Here is a 24,757-nt window from a genome sequence, read left to right as displayed (position 1 = left end):
CATGAGTTTTACTCTTTGACCGTCAATTATTGGAATTGTTGGTTATGATCATATGAGTGGATCTTAGACCTAAGGCACCATGGCCACAATGTGCTTATGACATCTAGTATGTTACTAGAGTAGTTAGCTTGGTTTACCTTTTGATAGGACCAGCCTCAAAGTGCGGCTAAAGCTGGCAAGTAGCTGCTGTGAGTTATCCCCAAGAAGGAATTTGTTCTTTCAGAAGTAAATGAGTTACTATCCTATGCGATCATAAGTAAATAAGATTAGAAGACCTTAGCCAAGATAGTCAAACTAATCATGTGGGGAAAAAAGGGTAATTTGGCAATCTTACCTTACTATGGTTATTTACATATGATGGATTTTAGTGAATTTGGCGATTACCATGGCTCACACTTGGTTGGGATACAAGCACAAAAGATTTATACACATATGGTAATTATAATTTAAATGGTTCGTAATGATCTACTCATTCATGTTCGATTGACATATGATGTGGGGCAACGGGTTGACTAAGTGTCACCCACGTCCTTTGGTATGTTCCCATTACCAATTAAAATGAACCTAGAGAGTCATGCTTAAAGGAATTAAGAATCTGTTCGTTTTGAGTGAAACGGTAAAATTGTTAATTTATAATTTTACTTCATAGGATGAAAAAAAAAATTATAAATTTATTTAGGGGTTTGTATTAAGTTTAAATTTTGATTAAAGTTTGATGGATTCAAATAATTAATCAAACTTATAAGAACTTGAAGACAAAATTGGTTTTAGTTGCTTTAGGACTTATACGTTTATTAGGACTTCATAATAAAATAATGTTTATCATGTTTTATGAAATTTTTATAAATATGACTCCTCTATAACCCTTGCATCAATTAATTCTATTCTCTAGTGAGATCTTCCCCAATCTCTTTCTCCCTTTCTAACCCTAGCCGCTATTTGGAGAGGAAGTGGAGGCTGTTGTTTTATTCCACCAAATGATTTAGAGACATGGCACCTTTGTTTGGTGCTAGAAGATCCGGATGATCCAAGGAACAAATTTAGTACATCAAAGGAATAGATTTGGACCATCTAAAGGTATTTAAAAATCTTTATTTAATTAGAATAATTCAGTTACTGTTCTTATGAAGTCAATAAGTTGATATTGTTTTTGCTTCCGCATGTTTTCGATTATTTTGTACAATTTTGTGATATTTCCTAATAAGAGGTTTATTCTTTTTTGGATGAGTTAGGCAATTGTGTCATGTTCCTTAGTTCACCAAGATAGGATTATGGAATTTGGAACCTAACACCTAATTTAAAATCCAAGGCAAGTTCCTTCTATGACTTCCTTATATATAGGAGGGCCCAATGCTCAATGACATTGAGATTGTAAACCATCTTCTCATTACCTGTCTCTTTGCACAGTCCATTATTTGGCATCACTTTAATCAAATCCTTAAGCAATATCAAGCTCTACAGTCCTTAGAGGATCTGTGGGATAATTGGCTTCGAAAACTGAATTCTTTGAACTGAGCCACCTAGAAACTCTTAGCAAAAGAAATTACTTAGAACATCTATCTTGTGAGAAATGACAGTATTTTTAATTTTCAAATTTCATAACATGCTTGTGTTATTGGCAAAATTGGTCACTTGTTTCTCTTTTGGGTGTTTGTAGCTCCTACATCTAAGAGACTGAAGATGGAAAACTCATTTGAGGTAGTAAAGAGGAGCATAAGTTCTCAGCATCTTCCATATCTGGTGAGCATGAATTTGATGTATAGGTTCCAAACTTGATCTCTAGCATATAGTCTATAATGTTATCCCTTACATAGGATGGGGAGCTTCTTCATCCAGGTGTTCTATTATTATTTTTGCTTCACCTGATGTATATTTTCCTAAAATTTTTTCTATGTTGTTTTCTTGTTTTTCCGGTTGCCTTTTTCCATACCCAGTAACTCCTATTTCGAGTTGTTAGGCCCAATTTACCCTTTGGTAAGATCAACCACGAAGTGTGGCTATGTCGAAAAGTAGCAATTGTCAGTAATAACCAAAAATTTGTTCACTTATGAATAAACGAGTTAGTATCTATGCAATCATAATTAGGTAAGATTAGAAGACCCTGGCCAAGGTATGAGGCTGGAAGGGCAGTTTGATAATCCTACTCTATAATGGTTATTTGCGTATGATCGTGTTTAGTGAGTTGGATGATTTCTATGCATGCCACTTGGTTGGAATACAAGAATGAAGTGTTTATATATATATATGGTAATCATAATCGAAAAGGTATAATACCCTAATTGGTTCCTCTACTTTTCTCTCTCTTCCCTTTTGGTCCCTCTACTCAGAAATGCTCCCAACTAGTCCCTCTACTATTGAAAATGGGCCCAATTAGTCGCTCTGTTCTTAGTCTCTTCCCAATTAGCCCCTCTACTCTTGAAAATACAAGGACTAGTTGGATCATTTTCAAGCATAGTGGGACTAAGTAGGCTCATTTTCAAGAGTAGAGGGACTAGTTTGGAGCATTTCTAAGTAAAGAGACCAAAAAAGAAGAGAGAGAAAAATAGAAGGACCAATTTAGGTATTATACCTAATCGGAAATGTTCATAATGATCTATTTATTTGTATTTGATTGGGCTACAACATGGGGCCATGGGCTTGGCTAGGTACCATCTATGTCCTTTGAATCTCATATTTCCAATTGAAACGAACCTAGGGAGTCATGTTTACAGGAATTGAGAATCAATCTCGGTTTGTATGTGGGGGTATAATTGTCAATTTACTATTTTACTTAATAAGATAAAGTGAAATTGTAAATTGGGCTAGGTTTTATCTTATCTTTAAATTTTGAATAAAGTTTGATAAAATGATAATTATGCTTTTTGGGTCATATGTAAATCAAGTGCCTTTATCAATATGGCAAAATGATAATTATGCTTAATGAAGTTTGTATATATAAATATGACTCCTCGCTTACCCCTAGAACTCTCTTTTTGTGAGATTAATGCCTAGATCTTTCTCTTTCTTTCTAACACAAATTATTTAAAATTAGGGTGGTGATCATTAAAGTGATGTCATAATTTTATTTTTGCTTCCACTTATATCTGACTGTGTTGTATACTTTTTACAATATTTTCTAACAAGGATAAACTATCATATCATGCTTTTATCTTTTATTGGGCAAGCTAATAGGATATAATTGTCTTATCATATTAACCCACTTTAACCTATGCGCCAACGGAATATGTGGAAAGAGTTAGGATAGAAATGGGTTGGATAGTATAAAAAATAAAAATAAAATAAAAATTACTTTTTACCCTTTTACTTGGTTTCTCTAGCTCACTCATCTGGGTTTCACCATATTAATCCAAAAAGTCCTTTTATAATATATATATATATATATATATATATATATATAACTATATCATAAAAGATAACTTTTTTTTTATTTACATATAATTCATATTACATCTTGTGTCATTATTTGGTTCACTTCAAATATAAAATAGGATAATAAAATATTATCCGATAGCTTATCTATTGTATATCAAAAATAGGATATGAACTTATTATGCCTATATTTTTTCTAACTTTGTATAATATGAATTGTATATTAATAGATAGAATTACCCTTTATCATATAATTATATGTAGTTTTAAATATAGACTTTTTAAACCTTTTCATTTACAATTTGACTTATTTGTATATTAGTTTCTATTCTAAATTATTAAAACATATATGACCCATAAATAAAGTCCACAAATATATAGATGTTATATCACCAAAAGCAATTTGCAAAAATTATAGGCCCGCCAAAAGTGTAACAATATAGCCCACCAAACAAAAGATAAAAGTAAGATATAATAGCTGATCTTATGCTATATATCCTCCTTATCCCGTTGACCAAATGGCCCTAAGATTATAACATATTAAATTTCTAAAACATATATTATTTATTTTTTATTTAAAATATTATTATTGTTGGGTCATATTTAACATACTTCGGACTAGTTTAAATCGGTAAAAATTTTAAATAGATTTCTCATATATCCTAAATAGTTTTTTATTATTAGGTTATTCTATATAATATTATAGTTTTTGTCAATTCAAACTCTTGAGCTGCTCAATTAATTAACAATTCTAATAGTAGATTATCCTTAAGTTAAACTGTGCCTCAAAATTTATTTTTCTGATTTGCGTAAAAAAATATTGATTAAAAAATAAATATCATAGATGGCATATATAATCATTATATAAATTATTTAAATGTAAGAGTTAGTTTATTAGCTACACTCAAGATATTTTTAAGAATTTCATCCCTGCTTTTTTTTTTTCTTTATAAAAATAGATAAACCATGAAAAATATATTAAAAATGAAAGTTATAGAAATAGTACCATATATATAACAAATAAATAGGGGCATAAGCATTAAGTTATGGTTAAATGACCTAACATATGAAGAAAGCTGAAAAAACTGAGATAAAAGTCAAGAGGGTTCAAAAGGGAAGGAAATTACAGCCAGTAGGGATAATCTATTTGTGGTTCCATTGTTGATCCTACAAGCTAGGAGTCTTTAGCTTGATTCACAATTGGTAGAAAGGTAGCACCTGCGTGAGAAGTGGTGCACAAAAAAACTATACTCCTTTTTATAGTTGTCATTAAGTCCTTCAAATTTGGTCTTTTCAACTCTTGGGTCGCAAATGACTCTAAGGGTTGTTTGGTTAGCTGTAAGTAGATGTAAGTGATTTTACATGTAAGTGAGTGTTTGGTTTGCTGTGAAATCAGATTCACATGTGAAAAGTTTTACATGAGAGGCATGTTTTACAGCATTTCCACTTACAGCTAAATCAGCTGTAAGTGAAAATATTGTAAAACATAACCCTTATAATCACCACTCCCACCTTCCACATCTCCACCTCGGAAATTAAAACCTAACTCGACCTCGCTACCGCCATCGCAGCACACTACCTTTTCCCCTCTATTCTTGGTCCCTATAACTACATCGTCGACTCTGCCGCCATTCCATCAGCTCCTCCGGCTCCACCTTTGGCCTTGTCATCCCCAACCCTTACGCCGAATGGCGCCGATCCATGGAAGAGATGGTCGCCGCCCTAGGGTTAGGCCTCACCAGCCGCGCCAAGCTCCACAAGATCCTACTCAGCTACCTCATCCTCAACCGCTGCCATGCTCACAAGTACATCGCCGGCGTCTTCGCTGACTCCTCGTTGGCTTCACCGTCGCCTTCCGATCCAAACTTGATAAGAGGTTTTTTTTGGTTTAATATTAAAATGGTTATATAATGTTGTATAATGTTTTAAGTTTTTCTTAATTTTGCTAGATTAAGTATGGGAATTTCGAGTGTTATTTCTTCTTCTTTGATGGATGTTTTTTTTTTGGTGTCAATGCTAATGCACTTGAAATGTTTGATGGAATGTCTATTTGAGAATCCAAATATTTGTTTTTGATTGTATGTTTTCACATTCCATGCCTGTTGTTGTTTCTTGATTCCATGTCTTGAATGTTAATGCACTTAAGGTGTTTGATGAAATGCCTGTTGAGCAATATTGTTAGTGAATTTCTTATTTTGAGGTTTGATGGGTGCATAGTGAGTGATCTCTTTGAGAAGATCAAATTTTTGTTTTTAATTTATGTCTACTTTTGAATGACATTGTTGATCTTTGCAGGATCCTTGTTGTTTTATGCTAAATTCCTTTATATTATAAGTTTTTTAGATTAGTATTAACCTTAAATAATGAGTGTTAAAGTAATTAGTAATTTTTTGAATAAAATTGAAGCATTGTACATAATTAAAATATTTTATAAATAATATTAATTAACTAGTGTTAACAATATGTAAAAGGGATAATCTTACCATTTCACTTACATGATAATTATATCCCTCAACTTACATCAAACCAAACAACCAAAAAGAAAATACAGCATTTCAAGTTACAGCAAACCAAACAGCTATGTTGTAAGTTAAAATACAGTATTTACACTTACATTGTAACTTCACTGACATATAATTTTACTTATAGCTAACCAAACAACCCCTAAGAGAAATATTTGATTTTAACTTTGAATAGAATATAATAGTAGAGAGGTGGTAATGTTTAAATATTCAGTTGCTTCCCTTCAATCAAATATTCAAGAATATTCTTTAAGTGAGAATCTTCCAAGCAATCTTTGAATCAGGGTAGTAGACAATCCCGTTAGGATGTCCAAACTTTATTTAAGAAGTATGGGATCCTAAATAGACCAATGATATGCTCATTGTGACTCTAAATTCGAATGACATAATTATTGGTAGATAAAAGGTACACATACACAGGTGGTTGTAGGTAGTTTGTAACAACCTTCCCTAGCTAAGTTATCAAGTGTGAGAATGAGGACAAACCACTCTTCCAACAATTGCTTTTTTTGTGGTGAACTCAACCTGCTATCATTCAAAAAGCAATAAAAGGAATTGACTAAAATGGACTCATTACTTTAAACTCTAGACTTTGAGATTGCCTGAATGTTGAGGACTTTAGAGTAGGGGCAAGGGGATCATTAAGTAATGAGTGCACATCATTCATGTATTTTATACCAATTTGTACACTCATTCAACATGTATTAAGATTATATTGTGGAATTTGATGCAAAATCTAGCGTGTTTCACATGTACAGGCTTAGGGCAGGATTTCAAGATGAGAGAGAGAGAGAGAGAGAGAGAGAGAGAGAGAGAGCCGAAAGAAGCATTTTAGACCTCAAACGATGAACTTGGAGCTCTCTTGGCATCTTAAAATAAGGACAAGGTAAACTGGGTGGCTTATGGACAGCTTACGATCTTCCTTACGGTCGTAAGTCAATTCCAGAAGACCTTACGGGCATACTTATGCGTGTAAGAGAGATTTAGACCCAATTCAGAGGACCTTACGGGCAAGGCTTACGCCAGTAAGGATGCCTGTAAGGGCCATCTAGAGGAGCTTACCATCATACTATACCCTCGTGAGGGCGGTCACAAGGAGCAGGACAAGTGAATCTTACGGTCCAGTGTTTATGGCCGTAAGATGGACCGCAACACAAATAGAAGACCTTACGGAGGGGGCTTATGGTTGTAAGCGTTCTCGTAAAGCTCGCGACCATCTTCTCCAGCTCCCTTACGACCTAGCCCTTACGCCCATAAGCAGTCGGGTATAAATAGAACTTATACGGATTTTAAGGGCATTTTCTATTTCTATTTTTTGAGGGAAGATTCTTGGAGGTGAGGTTGAGAAATAATAGAGACGAATCTCCAGCACCTAAGGAGCGATTTGGAGAGGGATTCGGATCTACAATTAAAGGATTGAAAATCTTAGTCGTTAAGCTCATCTTGGCGGCGTGTGTGGAAACTTCTCCGGCTATTCTTCATCCCAGGGATTCAAAATGGGGTTTTCATGGCTTTCATGTTTTTCTCTATTATTTGTATCTTGAATGTTTGCCCTCCATTAATGAAAGGCTAATTTTTAGATGTTTGGGCAAGTTGAACTGTAGGGTTTATATTCTTGATTTTGGTTGTTGGATCTTTGATGCTTTAATTGATTTCTTATTTGCAATCATATCTATTTATGTCTAATTGTGTGATTGAATGCTTGAGTGCTAACGACCCAAAAGCCCTACCTATCATTTTTGGTATTACTACGTAATGAGAAGAAATTCCCACCTAGCATAGACTTGCCGCAACTCGAGAGGATAGTGGGTACACCTCTGGTTAGGGTATCTAGGAAACTTTGTCTCCCACAGTCCTTCTGAGTGGATTGATAATAGTTTCCATATTCTTTGCAATCATGTGAAGTGAATTTTAGGAGAATTCGCATTTCTGCTCTATATTCGGATTAGGGGAAATCTCTCTCTTTGGAGAGAGATTTTCCACTTAAACGATTATCATTAGTCCACAATATATAAGATTTCAAAGAGTGTTAATGCAATTATGTGGATGTCTATATCAGCTCTGCACCTATTCAGTTACACTTCACCTGAGAAATCAGGATTTTGTATATTTCTGGAAACCTTTGGGTTCAAATTGAATTGCATGTTTAGACAACAATTGTTTTGTACCTCATAACCCTAGAGGGATGCTATGCCCGGATATCATTTTCTTCCTTGACTTTTCTACTATTTTCTCTTATTTCCTTGTTTTCATTTGCTTTTGTTCACACACACACCAGTCAATCCTTTAGGTTATTTTTAAGGTTTAGAGTCATTACTAGTATTACTTTCTTCCTTGTGAACAGATACTTTGCTTTACACACACTTTATTACGACTTTATTACGCGATCGGCACGTACACTTGCCTCCCTGTCATTAAGAATTTCCAAATAAAATGGGGAGGGGTAGTGGGATCATTTAGGAATACATGGACTAAGGCCAAAAAGATTAGAGAACCGCCAAACAGTGCCAACCACATCTCCTTGGGGTTTTTTTTGCTGTTAAACCATCTATCATGCAGAAAAATGTGCAATACTGGAGGGCTTGGAGTTTTTGTTACATGCATGGCAGTGATGGCAGTATGGCTACCCCCAATGTGTATAACTATAAATTGTCTATATACTTATTAAAATCTTCAAAATTTTGCTTATATCCTCATCCCTATCAAACATTAATATTTTTGAGATTAAAATTGGCATGAAATCAATAAACATTTTAAAATTTTTAATTATAAATCATAAGATTTAATTTTAATAACATAGTGATTAAGAAGTAAATTGTGGTGTTTCCAATGCATGCCAACTATTATTTTTGCATTTCATGACACGAAAAACAAAGCAGTAGAATTATTTTTTCAATTTCCCACCAAAAATAATTGGCAAATTGTATTTAAATTTTCTTTCAAAAACTTTGTCATGCACTAGAATTAATAGTTTTTTTTTTTAAAACCGTTATTTGGTTTTAAACGTTTTATTTAAATTTAAAAAATTTCAATGTAGAACGCACATCACTGAAAATATATTACAGCTTGCTTGAAATACCTTTGGGTAATGAAATCAGAAATAATATTCTGCTAAACCAAATCTTACGGGAAAAGTTCTTTCTATTTTGGCCGCTGTAGTATCACAATTTTAGGCTTTGGAAAGATAAAGAGTCAAATAGGTTGTACATTCAGAGTAAAGAACAAATTACACTGCTTCAATTCTATGAAAAACAATGCAGTAAAAGGAGATAATCAACTTCAATTGAAAGAAGAGAAAAGTCATATAACTCGAATTAATTGGTCAGATGGAAAAAGCATAGGCATACCATTAGAAACAAATGCTGATTTCAAAAATATAGTGATAAGAAGAATTTCAATTATGATGTTACCTATGAGAATCATCAAAACCATTAACAGTAGAGTATCAGTGAAACTATTTGATGCCAATGGGAAATGAAGTCTTGAGTTCATATCAGTGTATCACGAGACAGATTAAATGTTCGTATCAGTCAAACCATTGTTTGAGCACAAACACTTGCAGAACAATATGAAATGAGGAAACTAATTTTCTTTTGTTAACGAATGCCGACTGCCATCTTCTTTAAAACTCCCACAGGTTCTCCCTCCTTACTGCTTCCGCTTCTTCTGGGGTGAAGTCATTCTGGATGTTGAAAATTTCCCGGATTTCATCAGCAGTGAGCCCCTTGATCAATTGTGCAACCTTTTTGCAGCAAAGGCGCAGGAGACTATTGATAGTGAGAGCGAGAGCAGCCTGAATGCATAATGAATATTATTAGCTGAAAGCTGAGCAAAACTGTCTAAAAGATGAAATGTCTTGTTCTGTTGATCCAGATTACAACTATGAAATCAATATAAACAAGGCCTGACTAAGAAGAACATGTTTATTATCTTAACTGCTAATTAAACATTAAAAAGAAGATTGCTCACTTTGGAGGGCCAAGTCTAAATTGGTCTTCACTAATCACAGGGTGAAATTTTTCATATCAGTTATAGCCTTGAAGGAATAGTAGCAAGTGATAGCAACAGTTAGAAGGGATGAATTGATCTAGAAGAATTCTAGTGATAAATAAATTAAAAACACACACTCACACACACACACACACACACTCACACTCACACGCACACACCTAGCAATATGAATGCTGTACTTGAAACTATATGGAGAAAATCTGGATGCATGGCTGATTTGATCAGCCAAATCTTTGAAGTCCTAATTTCTAAAATTATATAGTCAGGCCTTGAATGAGAAAGAGTTTCCTACAAAGAAATCCGACATATACAATAAAAGAATTTATGATAGCCTATTAGTGGCAGCAAAGAAAGAAAGAAAGAAAGTACTTTAATAAAATTAAATTGCAACATACAATGAGAGTGCAATAACAATTTCTGAAATTTATTTGAAAATGACTAGAATTTCACAGCAAAATTTGCCTTCAAGGGAGACCAAAACAAAATAAACAGTATAGACATGCAGCAATGAGAAAGTATTATGGCCTCATAATGGTAGGAAAAAGAAAAGCAAGGCAGCATAATACCAATCCAACATCATGAGTCACTAATATAATTTGAAAACTATTTTGCATGCCACCTGAACAAAAATTTCAGAGTGAGATTTCCATCTGCTGCAGAAGTGTCAAAATAATAGCTGTATTTGAAATCATTCATCTATTGTTTCTTGCTTCCATGTTCAACAAATATATTATCTTATAGTTCCATATGAAATTTTATATCATTGAAATATGCTGGAACGTTAACATTAATGGATGAGAAAACAAAATTAGGAATGAATCCAGTCAACGAAAGGGCATCACTAGTCAATTAGCCTCGAATATTATTCAAAATAGGAAATCTGTCACTGGATAGATATCCTTTACTTTTATAAAAGTCACCAAAAGCCATTCAACTTTCATATTATGCAACAGGCCCAATTCATTTTTCAATTACACACACTCTAAAGTAACAAATAAATAAATAAATAAAACTTAAGAAATGCAATCATGACCAAGATTTAACAAAGAAATTGAAATATCTGATAATTCAGGGGCAACAATGGAATACCAAAGAACAAGCTCGGAGGTGTAGACAGTCCTCGGATGTATATATACTACTACTAACATTATAAAAAACAATATCAGCATCTACACTAGAAGACCACACAAGATTCATCCAAGCAACTTCTAAATTCATCACAAAGAATTAACAAGTAAACAAGCTGATGATTCTTAGACGATCAATCCATACATTGATCTGACATTTAATATCATCATCATCATCTTACCCAACATACAACACAAGATTCACCCAAGAAACTTCAAAATTCATCACATGAAAAACAAGAAAACATGCTGATGATACTTAGACGATTAATCCATACATTCTTCTAACATTTAATATCATCACCATCTTACCCAAAAAACAACACAATATTGACCAAAGAAACTTCAAAATTCATCACATGAAAAACAAGAAAATATGCTGATGATTCTTAGACGATCAATATTCCATACATTGATCTAACATTTAACATCGGCATCATCTACTCCAAAAAACAACACAAGATTCAGCCAAGAAAGCTCCAAATTCATCACAAGAATAACAAGAAAACAAGTAAATCTATTAAACAAACTAGTAGAAACAGATAACATCTCGCTCACCATGATAAAATCGTAGAGAATGTGGTTCTCCACATTAACGAACTCAGCATCCCAGCAGTCGAGCTCAACATGGTCGGCGGTTTCAGCATGCTTCTTACAGTAGTCCATTACCTTGGCGAGAATGGAGCCCTTGACATCAGAAATCGTGACCCCATTCTCTCTGGCATCGGAGAACATCATTAATCCCCGGATGAACGCTGACTGCTCCGCCGTGTGCTCCTCCACTTCATACTCCATTCCGTCAGAGCTTCGAAGCTTGATCATCACCTTCATCGCCTGCTCCATTGTTCACTCGAGATCGAGAGAGAGAGAGAGAGAGAGAGAGAGAGAGAGAGAGAATGAAATGAAATGAGGTGGTTGCTAGAGAAGGGATTATATAGTGGAAGGTTGGACTCTGATTCTCTGAAAAGAGCGGGCAAATGGAATATTCACTTCTTTTTTTTTTATGATTTACGTAGAAAATAATTAAAAAAAATTATAAATAATATTTGATAGGTTGAAATATATTACTTGATTAGCTAAAATAAAAATATAATTAAGACTTCCATGACGTCTTCTAGTGCATCTCAAAATAAAAATATATTTTTAAAATTATATATTGATACAAATTTTTAAATTTCAAATTTAAAGTTTTGCCTTATTAGCTAATTTAAAAATTGTGGATTTTTTTCTTATGATCTTTATTAATAAATATTATGATAATCAAAGAATCATATAACTTTATTGAAAACCGTACTCGGTTTTTTTAATAGCAAAAACTCACTATCCGACATGTTTAAACCGGATACAAAAACGGTTTAAACCAATATTCGGTCCAAATTTTTATGAAATTTTATTTTATATCTAACAAAATTATAATAAAAAAAATACAACAAAATTCTTATCCGGGGATGAGTTTGAAGTCTTAAAAGAGGAGGGAGTGGATAAAAAATAAAATTTGGATCCTATTTCAAGATGGAATAATAAAAAAAAGGAAAGGGTAAAGTAGAAGTAAAAAATATATATACTTCAAAAAAAATAAATAAATCTAAAAAAAAAAGTTAGAATAAAAAAAATAAAAAAATTATAATTATCAGTATATTCAAAATTTTTCCTATATTAAAATTTTAAAATAAAATAAAAAGGATAATTAAAAAAATAAATAAAGGATAAATCTTAAAAAAATGATAATCTCCCAAATTCAAAAAATTGGAGAGATCGGATTTCTAAATTGAAAAAAAGTAATAAATTAAAAAAAGAAAAAGAAAAAGAAAAAAAATGGAGAGATTGGATTTCTTTAAAAAAAATAATAAACTCGAAAAAGAAAAAGAAAAAGAAAAAGACAAAGAGGGAGAGATTTGATTTTAATTTTTTTTTAAATAAATATAAATCCAGAATTTAAAAAAAAAAATCGGATTATTATAAAAGAATAGTAAATAAATAAATCCGAGAATTATAAAACAAATATATAAATCCGAAGAAAAAAATCGTGAAGTTCGGAAATAATAATAATAATAATAATAATAATAATAATAATAATAATAATAATAAAAGGAAAATATCGATAATGATAAAAAACAAATGTATAATGATAATTTTTTATAAAAATTAAAAACAAAAATCTCGTATTATGAACGAAAGACGCGAACAAAATAATGAAATCAAATCAAAAACTTAAAAAAAACAAAGACACTGGAGAAGAAATAAAGACAAGGACCGACTTTTAGAGATAGACAAAGGCAAAAGATCACCAGAAAGGATGTCCAATGCGGGAATCATAAAAAAACAAAAGAAGAAAAAAAGAGGCAATATATTTTCTTCTATTAAAGTTTATCATGCCTGACTAGATTATGATCATGCGTTAAAATTATATGCATGCCCATGAATTTTATCCTTGATGAAACATGTAAAAAATTAATAAAAGGAAGTGGGGTTGACATTGTGTTGTATGCTCATGCTTATGCTTTATCCAATTAGTTCATGATGCTCATTTCAAAATATACTAGCAGGCTGCCCGGGCTTAAGATGTGGGTATATGTAAATATTAAAATATTTGGTTTTCTAAATATATAATTAATTATTTTTTATAACTTAAATGAATTAAAGATAAATTGGATCTAATAATAATAAAATTTATTATAAATTTTATTTTAAAATAAACACTCATACAAAGTTTTTACATCAGTGGTAGTGATTAAATATTATAATGTTTATCAATAATATAATACAATTACATATGTAAAACTATTTTTGATATTGGTTTTTCCCATTTTTTGTGGTTTATAACTAAAAACACAACTTTTATTTGTCCCTGCAAACAAATGTAATGTATTGTTATTTCGTCATCAATATTAAATAAAATTGGGGAATAATTTGTTCATTAATCTTTTTGGTTACTTACTTGTCCTTAATTATTTTTTAAGCTTATTCAGGGTAAAACTTTAATGAAATTTAATGCTGTAATGTTGAAGTTAAAACATCATCTTCTATTTCTAGTTGTTTAGCACCATAAACCCTATAGTTAAAGGCGATTTCTTGTATTGCTTTCTTTGAGAGGTCTATAGTAATCTCATCTTTCAATGGGGTTATGTTTTTTGATACTTTTGACTTGGAGATTTCTTAAGCAAATGATAATAAGGAAATATATATGCGAGTAAGAATTTCAATTTGTTTTATAAAAAAACAGTTATTTTCATTTCTCAAATGTCGTCCTTAATAGCTAATGAAAGATGTATTCTGTAGATTTATAAAGAAGTGTGATAGAGTATGTATGTAAATTAAAATAGTGAATAAACATAGAACATATGCATTTCGAAGGGGGCAATTATGTTATTTTTGGTAATTTTATGCCATGTTTTTTGCAATAAAAATTTCTTTCCCATTCTTCAAGTGTTTTTAGCCATTCAATATAGCATCAACATCTAGATATGTTGATATTTTCTATTTTAATGGCACATTGAAATTGAGTTTCTTGGAGAAATTTGAAAAAAAAAATGTATATATATATATATATATGTTGTTTGAATTGTAAGATATAAATTTGAGTAAAGATGAATCCATGTATATGTTAATGGTAATATATTGTACCACTATTGTGTGGTAGATGAACATTTTTTTATGGTAGAAATGCATTTGATATTTTTTTAACAAGCATTATAGTATACAACCACTAATTGTCACATTATTGTACTTACATTTTCTCCATCTGAATTTCTTAATTGATTCAATTACATATATCAGGTGAGTATATATGATAGAATATGCTAGTTAATAACCCATTTTGAGAATTAATGCTACTTGTATATATATATATATATATATATATAAGTCTTTGACACTACACCAGTGTGGGTCTTTCCCGGCGTTTTTTTTATGTTTTCCCGGCGTTTATGAACGCCGCTAAAAAACATGGTGGCGTTTTATGAAAACGCCAACCAAACGCCGGGGACTCCAACGTCGTCGAAGTGCCGGCGTTTTCTTATCAAACGCCGTACTATAGGCGGCGTTTATAACAACAAACGCCGCCCATTGTTGCCGGCGTTCTCGATGTAAATGCCGTTAACATGCCGGCGTTTATATCTAAAACGCCGCATGTATTGCCGGCGGCGTTACCTAAAACGCCGGCACATATCATGGCGTTTGCATGTAAAAACGCCAGGGATATGTATAGACTATTTTCTTTTAAACCGATAAGTAGCCGGCGTTTTGTGCTTGTAATGACGGCAAAGTGCCGGCGTTTTATTGTTAAACGCCAGTAATTTAATGGCGTTTTGATTTAAAACGCCGTGAATGCAAAGTAAATTATGTCAAATTAGTATTCGTTACCGGCGTTTGTGAGTAAAACGCCGCGAGTTTTCAATTCTGTTTTGTAGCTTTATTTTGTTTTCCATTTTTCACCTGATTACAAAACCCAACATTCACAATCAATATATTACAAGCATTATTGTCCTGACATTTTCCACCTGAGCAATTTCATTTTTCACCGTTACAATATATAACAAATACAATAAGTAGATATTTTGGGTACATAATGCACTTTATAAATTAGCACCATCATTCAAAATTAATACACCATTGTTTAGCAACCACGACAAACGAAATTTTAACAAACCCTAACACCATCACCATTCAAAGTTCATACATAACCAAAGTTCATACATAACCAAAATTTTAAAAAAACACATGCACACAAAAGAAAACATGTGTTCAACCTTCAATTGGCCAATGCATCACTATGTTCCAGTAGATTGATTCTGCAATAAGATTTAAAACATTAGACTATTGCCATTGCTTCGTAGATCATATTTTTGATTTGTAATTACCTGAAATTGTGAACTAGAACCACCCGTATTAGCCCCAGGAATTTCAGGTCCAGTAGATTGATTCTACAAGTACAATTACATGTTTAGATTATAGAAATTAGGACAATAATAATTTACAAGTTTAAAATACCTGGGATTGTGATGTTGAGACACCTATGTCTAGGAAAAGGCTACTAGCTTCAGGGAATTTAGTTTGCAAGAAAGCAATAACAACTTTGTATTGATCAAGTTCTCTTTGATGATTTTCTTCCATCTTTTGAAATTTATCTTCGATCTCTTTGTATCGCTCGATGCACTCTGAATGGTCGCCTGATGCTGTGGTGTTGCGGCTACTTGAACCATAATAACTTGTAGGTGTTGGCCCCAATCCAAGTCCTCTTACTCGGCCATGTCGTTCTTTTCCAATTATTTTCATTCAAAATTTGTGTCTCAACCATGGGTTCAACCTCATCCTCACCCATTGTATCATGTTCAGCTAGTTTTGCAGTTGCTTTTGCCTACATTTAAGTAAAAAAGTTTTTAAAAGTATGTGATTTAAGAAGGAAACAACTAAATTGAAGAAAATTAGAGAAGTATTTTCTACCATAATGTCTTCAGTTTCTGCATTCACATGTGATCCATCCTTCTTTGTATGAGTTGCTTTAAATAACTCAAAACGTCCTATTTTTCTTCCTCTATTAGCCTCCTAACTCATCAAAATAACAAACAAGGTTTAACAATATAGTGAAAGTCATTTAAAACAACAAAAATCAAAAATCAAAAAATGAATCTTGATAAACATCACAAGTTCTTACCATTTCTTTTTCTTTTCTTGCAAAACTTTTTGAACCAGAGGTGTGTGTATATTTTTGTTGCTTTCTAGATTTAATCCCAACTTGTTCTGCTTCCTGCATATTGACATGTATATTAAATGATGCACAAGACATCACAGTTTTAATATGTCAACAAACAAAAAAATTATTCTAACCTCTCCTTTATTTGAATACCAATAGTCAATTAACTCTTCCCACTGCCATCTAATGACACCTTCTGGAAGTTTCTCCTTGTTTACCCGCACTCCAACTTCTCTTTTGAAATATTTTTTCTTCAAATCATGTTTGTAATCTCTCCATTTCTTTCCCAGTGACTTAAGCACATAGTCTTTTGGAATTTCGAGAACAAAACGTAACTATATGTTAAAACCATAAATTATGTGAGCTTAATGTTATAACCCTAATGCCATTTATATATTGGAATGTAATCATAACTCAAATTTAAGTATGTGGCCATACCTCAATGAAGTTTAATAATTCCTCCTTTAATGTTTTTGGCACTTTATGCCAACTTTCATATTGTAGGCCAATTCTTTGACTACTTCGAGCAAGCATACCTAAAAATGATGATAGAAGTTGTGCCTCGGCCCCAACAGGTTGTCCCAATTGGTTGGCACTAACCAAAACTTTTTCTTGTGGAGGTAATGCCCATAACTCCTTTAAAGTTGTGCGACCTCTTTTTTTGTATTGTCCCGTGTTATCAACTATAATGATTAATACACCCACTAGTCAATTAAAACATATTCAAGAACTTATCAACTAATAAAATTGAAATTCAAGATTGTAAAGTACCTGCATTTACATTAACCGCTTCGTTAACATCTTGTACATTTTCTAACATGTTATTATTTTCGTTATTTGCATCTTCCTCATTGCTATTTGAATCAGTTGAAGAAGAATGACTTCGGCTGCAAGCCTGAGCATTAGGTGCTGGTCTAGCATTTTGACAAGGTTCATTTGAAGTAGCATCATTCGAAGTTGTTTCAGACCGGATCAATTTTATGCCCTTTAGCTTTGATTTTGGCATCTTGATGTTATCTACATCATACAAAAATATAATCAAAAATAAATACTATCTTTTAGGAAATGTGTACAAATGTTATAGTTGGAATGCAAGTACTGAATGCTGGATTGTTAATTTTAACAATGAGTACAATCTGGTAAATGTAATAAAAGATCTTTACTGTAAAAAGATCACTCTATAATTCTCAAGTTTTAGTTATTTTTACTCTACAGTAAGTAGTTATTGGTTTGGAACATAATCACATTCTGAGAAGTGGAGTTTAATGGAATTTAGGCAGTTAGATAATTTATGCATTGTCTATATAAACCTCATTGTACTATCCTACAAGTTGTTGTTTCTATTTGGCATTCACTGGTTCATGTAACATGTTGATATTCTTATAGTAAATTGAACTCAACTTTTTATTTCATCTTGTAGGTACACAGATGCTGCATCTGTTCTGTTAAGATTGGCCCTAGCTGCTAATAAATGCAATGCTGTCCACAGTCAATGCAAAGGTGTTCTTGCACTACTTCTGTTTAATTTTTGTGTTTTACCTAGAACTGCCGTATTTTTCAAAATGGAAGAATGTTTAAGTTTTGTGTTCAGAGTTCTCCTTTAGACACAAACATGATAAAATATTATTCATCTACTTGTGTGGTGCTCTGTTAAAATTTCTTCTGTGAACAATGAGTAATTCTTCCCATTCTGCCTGTTAAAGTTTACAATTTTAAGTATATAGGATTATGACTATGTTGTTCTTATGTGTGCAGGCTTATCTCAGTGTTGTGATAGTTTATCTTCATGCAAATGATTTCCAGCAAGCTTCAAAGTGTTACAATATTGATTGTTCTCAGCATGTAATATTTCTACATATTGTATTCATGTGTCTTGAGCTATTCCTGTGGGTGTACCCTGTTTTTAATCATATAAGAGTGTAAAAGATATAATTCTTTAATGGTTCTGCTTCTAAACTCAACTCCCCAAATACTAGTAATAGTGACTCTGATGATGTTGTAGTGTCTGTTTCCTAATCTATAAGCTGCTGTGTGGAAGTTAAATACCATCTTCTTGTGATCTCTATATACTTATGCATGATTTTGAAGTACAACTATGAAGGCAGAAGTAATTTTTATATCATCAAGGACATTTTGAAGACAAACTACACATAGATAATCTATCCACTACGGAAGAACATGTCGCTGTCCATTGTTGTTCAGAATCTACATGTTTTATATTTTATTTTCCCGCTGTTGTTATTGTCTAATTTGTGTAGAGAGTTACTTGGATTACTCTGCTGGTGAGTTTGAACGATTCTTATGTGCAGTCAAGTATTCCCTTTTTTGTTAGTCAGTTCAGATGGAGGATACCTATACAGAAGTTTTCACAACTAAGTTAGTTCAGATGTTTAGATACCTTACAGAACTTTTTGCAATTCAATCATGTATGATGGAATCACAAAGATTTCATCATTTTTAACCTGCAACTCAATAGATTAGTTTTGGAAAACAAAGAAAGGTGTATATAGATGCGATATTGAGCAACAACAAGGAAAAGGATTGAAGTGAGGAACTGCTGAGCATTTGTTGATCTCACATGTGTTGATATCAATAGAGGGGATGGCTCATTATTTCAATGAATCATTTATTCTGAATAAGGCAATGATCTGATTCAGGCTTGTACTGGTACATGCCAAGAACCTTGTCTGCGATTTAACAAAAGAGAGAAATTAATAGAGGAGAAGTAGGATCAAAACAAAGAAAGAGAGAAAAGAGTATACCTTGACGAGATGACACAGATACGAGCATATCAAATTGGGAAGTAGAAAAGCATACTCTCATGTTATACCCAATATATTAATATGATTGTGTTAGTGTTAAAGGTGAGTCTAAATGACCAAAAAATATTGTATAGACTACAGAGAAAACATAGAAAATCAAATGCCATACAATGTATGATTAATTTAATGATGGAATCTTAGAATGACAAGTATTGTAGACATATTATTCCTCACACTCACCTGACAATGATGCCAATGATTCAACACAGTGAAAATCATCAATATGCATAAACATCCTCGTCGACATCTTCACGAACCCATTGTCCATCATCATTGGTAGTAGAAATCCTCTCATTGTTAGTAGGAAAGCATTCAGTTCGAGAACTATTTTCTATGACTTCATCACCCATGTCAAACACCTCCCTAGGTTGATTTTGAATGACAACATGCCAGCCAGCTTCAGAGGGATCTTTACAATAAAAAACTTGTTTCACTTGTGATGAAAACACAAAAGGCTCATCAAGTATATTTTCACCAGTATGGATTAATCTTGAAAAATTAACCATTGTAAATCCAAATTTGTCTTTCTTGATCCCTCTACTAGTGCTTATGTCAGCCCAATCACATCGGAATAATACAATCTTGTACTTGTTAAAATAATCTAACTCAATAATATCATTCAAGACCCCATAATAATCAAGCTTTCCTTCCAGAGGATTACCATCACTGGCACTAGCATAACTCATTGTTGAAGAAGTAACAATACATCCAGAATTTTGAGTTCTCCTCAATCTCTCGCGAGATTTGGTATGAAAGCGAAAGCCATTGATGATGAAACCCTTGTATCGCTTAATAATTTTGTTTGGGCCTTGTGCTAGAATTCTTATTTCGTCATTCACAATTCTTCCACGAGAAACCTAAGAAGGTTACATGAATGTATTTAGGAAATATCACTTAAATATTTATATCGAATTAAAGTTGGACTCTTGCACCACTTACAGTTTCTGCCAACCATTCATGAAAATTCTTAGTAAATTGCAAATCAATGTCACGAGCATTTGAACGACGGTTGCGCATTTTCTGTCTCAAAATATTCTTATACTCACTACAGTTAAATATAATAGACGTTAATGAATTGTAAGTATAAATGTTAAAGATAAAAAATGGTTAACTTACATCTGATATGATTCAATGGCATCATGGTGCAATAAAACATATCTATGTGCTTGTGCCCATGAGATATCATCCAACTCTGCTATTTCAAATTTGCCGATTGGCTCTCCACCACTATGAAATAAGTAAGATCCCGAAGGATATTCATCATGTGCTTCTCGTAAATTCCGTAAGGGTTTATCAAATATTGTTTGAACATCATCCAAGTATCTTGAACAAAAAAAGTAACACATTCCTCCGCCAAATATCCTTCGAAAGAATAGATCCTTCGGGTATCGCTTATTGCACACGTAAGATTTTTAATTTGAGCAAGAACCTATACCAAGTATATCATGTCAAATTTAATCCTAATATTTTACGCAAGAAACACACAATATCTTATTTTCATAAGCCAAAATTATACCGTTCTATAGGGTACATCCATCGATAATGAACAGGTCCACCAAGTTTGGCTTGCAATGGAAGATGAATAACCAAATGCACCATTATAGTGAAGAATGAAGGTGGAAAAATCTTCTCCAAGTCACATAAAGATATAATTGCGTCACGGTGAAGTTTGTCAAGTTCTTCAACTGTAAGAACCTTACCACAAAGGATTTTGAATATATTACAAAATGCTGAAATGGCACAAGTCACTCGATTTGTTAATGATGACCGCAGAGCGATTGGAAGCAAATCATGAAGCAATATATGATGATCATGTGATTTTAGAGATTGAAGTTTCCGCTCTTTCTGATTCACACATCTTGATATATTTGAAGAATAACCATCTGGAACTTTAATGTTTTTCAAAACTTGGCAAAACACATCCTTCTCTTTTTTTGTCATGGAATATGAAGCAGGTGGCAATCTTGTTCTTCCATTAGGAAGATACTCCGGATGAAGCTCACAACGAATTCCCATATCTACCAAATCTTTCCTGGACTTTAAGTTATCCTTTGACTTCCCTTCAACATTGAGGAGTGTTGCAATAATATTTTCGGAGACATTCTTTTCAATGTGCATCACATCAAGGTTATGTCTAAGCAGGTTATACTCCCAATAAGGTAAGTCAAAAAATATGCTTCTCTTCTTCCACAATTCGGCTTCATGTGATTCCTCCGCTACCTCCTCCATGGCGCTATCTACTTCAACATTGGAAGCTTGCCTATGTCTTTTCCTCGAGTCACCATCACTCCTTGATTTTTTCAATGTTGACTTCATTCCTTTTCCATAACTGTATTGTGCATCATTCAACATTGATAAGATTTCAGATCCAGAAGTAGATGAAGGAGCTCCACGCAGCTCTACAGTACCATCAAATAGATGTTTTTGGAACCTATATGGATGATGATGTTCTAACCACCGCCGATGTCCCATGAAACAGAACTTCTGCCCATTAGATAGCCATCTTGAACAAGTTTGTGCGGCGCAACAAGGGCAAGCGAATTTTCCTTTAGTGCTCCAACCAGATAAATTTGCATAAGCAGGGAAATCATTGATAGTCCACAATAAAGCAGCCCGTAAATGGAAATTCTTTCTTACTGACGCATCATACGTCTGAACACCAACCCATAATTGCTTTAACTCTTTGATGAGAGGTTGTAAGTAGATATCGATGTCATTTCCAGGACCTTTATCTCCAGGTATAATCATGGATAATAGAAAGGAAGATTGTTTCATCCCAACCCATGGTGGTGAATTGTAAGGAATCAACACGACCGGCCAAGTACTGTAAGAAGTACTGAGTACCTTGAAAGGGTTAAAGCCATCAGATGATAATCCGAGCCTAACATTGCGCGGATCAGATGCAAAATCTGGGAATCTTGCATCAAAAGCTTTCCATGCCTCAGCATCAGCTGGGTGCCTCAAACGACCATCATTTGTACGGCCATCGGCATGCCAAGTCATATCATTAGAAGTCTTTGACGACATAAATATCCTCTGCAACCTTGGAATCAGGGGAAAATATCGCAAAACCTTTGCTGGCCTTTTACGAACCACCTCAATGTCATCATTGAAAGATTGATTGGAATCAGTGGTCAACCAACGAGAACTACCGCACACATGACAAGCTTGTTGGGTTTCTCGATCATCACAAAAGAGCATGCAATCATTAGGGCAAGCATGAATTTTTTCATACCCTAGCCCTAAATCTTTAATGACTTTCTTAGACTCATGACTATTTGTAGGAATTGTAGCTGCGGGAAAGAATTCTTTCAAAAATTCAATCAAGTAGTCAAGCCCTTTCCCAGTCATCCCACACATACATTTTAGATGGAACAACCGAATACAGAAATACAACCTAGAATGCTTGGATCCATCATAAAGTTTTTCATTCATATCTTCAAGTAGCTTGTAAAATTTAGCTGCGTCTATAGGAGGTTGTTCATAGCTTACCCCATCGTGGGTTTCGCCTTCATCATGCAAATTAGTGAATTCAGATGTATTACCCTGAACATCCTCGTGAACAACGGCATGCATGTTGAAAGCATCACGTAACAACTCCCCCATGGCATTTGGCGTACTATGAACAGCTTGATTAAGATATGTAGAGCTTGAAGAAGTTGTGAATGCACCTGCTGAATTAGAGGAAGAAGAAGGAACACACTCTCCATGGAAGAACCAACAATTGTACCCTTGAAGAATTCCATCACATATTAAATGCTCCAGAACTACTTCACGCGCATTCCATTTAACATTCGCACATTTTATGCAAGGACAAACAATCATGTTGTCTTCACTTGCATTATTAAAAGCAAAATTGAGAAATCCCTCGACTCCATCTAAATATTCTTGACTTAATCTTGACTTACACATCCAACTCTTGTCCATTTCTGCTTCATATATGTGAAAATTAATTGAAATCTTTTAAACCTAATTTACAAAAACAACTCAAAATGCAACATTATTCTAAATGAAATAAAGAAAATTATTTTAAAAATCAAAGCTTCATTTTTTTTTAACTGTTACTTGGATTCATCAATAGAGGAATGAAGCGAAATAAGGTTAAACATTATTAATTAGTTACGCATTTGGGTCAAAGAATATCTACCAAACCAAATAAAGGTATACATTATCAAATTAGACACTATCTAAATAGCAAGACAAAATCAGGAAAAATCAATACAATAAATCAAGATTATACTTAACATCATATACTTTAGGATTAAATTTAAGGCATCAACAAATTAACAAAGGAATACAATAAAGAACAAAAGATTAAAGGTTGACATAGGGCAAGAGTAGTGTGAGACATATTTTCTACAAATAGTATACTTAAGGCAACATCATCACATTAACATTAAAAAACAACAACAACAACAACAACAACAACAACAACAACATGAAGCAAATTATAATATCAACAATTAAGAATAAAGGAGAGTGTTCCAAATTCAACATTTATCGAATGCTTATATAATATTTGAATAAAAAGAGACTCTTTGTATTTCATCAAACAAAAGAAAGAGACGACACATGATAAAGGATAACAACTAATATATATATTAGTGGTTAATTAAAAAGATGCATGTGCTTAGGGAAAAGGGTAGTTCAGGGAACAATGAAGAGGCAGCCAACCTTTATAGGGTTTTGTATCATTTGCTAGCTTAACTTAAACAAAGAGATTAGAATAACATTAATGAAAGACAAACTTTGCTCTCATTGGTTGTAGATGCATTGGCACCCTACAAGCACTTGTTAATTGGGACTAGATCTACTTCTTTCTTTATATATATATATATATATTGGTTCTTGTTTAATTAAAATCTCATACTAATATTATAAGATCAAAATACATATATATATATATATATTGTAACTCTAACAAAAGAGAAATATTATATTCTTAAAGATATGATTTCGATATCAGCATACAATGTATGATAAGATATTTAATTACTAAGTTCATTAACACAATTCATCTTATTAAATACTCTGTGATATTATAGATATATATATATAACACAAACATTACAGGTCATAGCTATTATTGTACTTGGGATGGTAATCTTTTTACCACTCATCGCTTTCAACCTTCTTCAAATTCATCCATTGTCTTTTGCATTGGCAATAGATTAATTATAAATCGGCTTACAAACCTTCGGTACAAATACAATT

At 32.9% G+C, this 24,757-nt stretch overlaps 2 protein-coding genes across 2 annotated transcripts; both read right to left on the bottom strand.

The window, feature by feature from the left end:
• Positions 1–9,345: 9,345 nt before the first annotated feature.
• Positions 9,346–11,883, bottom strand: LOC120272640 (SKP1-like protein 1). The gene is made up of 2 exons (XM_039279509.1): positions 11,588–11,883; positions 9,346–9,684 (listed from the first exon to the last, which is right to left on the bottom strand). Exons 1-2 carry the CDS (start codon positions 11,870–11,872, stop codon positions 9,514–9,516), a joined length of 456 nt encoding a protein of 151 aa, XP_039135443.1. The 5' UTR covers positions 11,873–11,883; the 3' UTR covers positions 9,346–9,513.
• Positions 11,884–19,761: 7,878 nt separating this feature from the next.
• Positions 19,762–23,470, bottom strand: LOC120271620. The gene is made up of 3 exons (XM_039278294.1): positions 21,060–23,470; positions 20,483–20,588; positions 19,762–20,400 (listed from the first exon to the last, which is right to left on the bottom strand). Exons 1-3 carry the CDS (start codon positions 23,468–23,470, stop codon positions 19,762–19,764), a joined length of 3,156 nt encoding a protein of 1,051 aa, XP_039134228.1.
• Between the last annotated feature and the right edge of the window lie 1,287 nt (positions 23,471–24,757).

Source organism: Dioscorea cayenensis, chromosome 11 (assembly GCF_009730915.1).
Source record: "Dioscorea cayenensis subsp. rotundata cultivar TDr96_F1 chromosome 11, TDr96_F1_v2_PseudoChromosome.rev07_lg8_w22 25.fasta, whole genome shotgun sequence".
NCBI classification, from domain to species: Eukaryota; Viridiplantae; Streptophyta; class Magnoliopsida; order Dioscoreales; family Dioscoreaceae; genus Dioscorea; species Dioscorea cayenensis.
Note: the sequence above shows the minus strand (reverse complement) of the source record. Positions and strands in the feature narration are given on the sequence as shown.

Bases quoted from the DNA above. Each gene is read 5' to 3' on its own strand.
- LOC120272640 (XM_039279509.1), bottom strand. From the start codon at position 11,872: ATGGAGCAGGCGATGAAGGTGATGATCAAGCTTCGAAGCTCTGACGGA. The intron at 9,685-11,587 runs GTGAGCGAGATG...TTATGCATTCAG, and splicing joins TTCTCTACGATTTTATCATG to GCTGCTCTCGCTCTCACTAT.
- LOC120271620 (XM_039278294.1), bottom strand. From the start codon at position 23,470: ATGGACAAGAGTTGGATGTGTAAGTCAAGATTAAGTCAAGAATATTTA. The intron at 20,589-21,059 runs GTATAATTTTGG...ATTTAACTGTAG, and splicing joins TGGATGTACCCTATAGAACG to TGAGTATAAGAATATTTTGA. The intron at 20,401-20,482 runs GTAAGTGGTGCA...TAACCTTCTTAG, and splicing joins ATGAATGGTTGGCAGAAACT to GTTTCTCGTGGAAGAATTGT.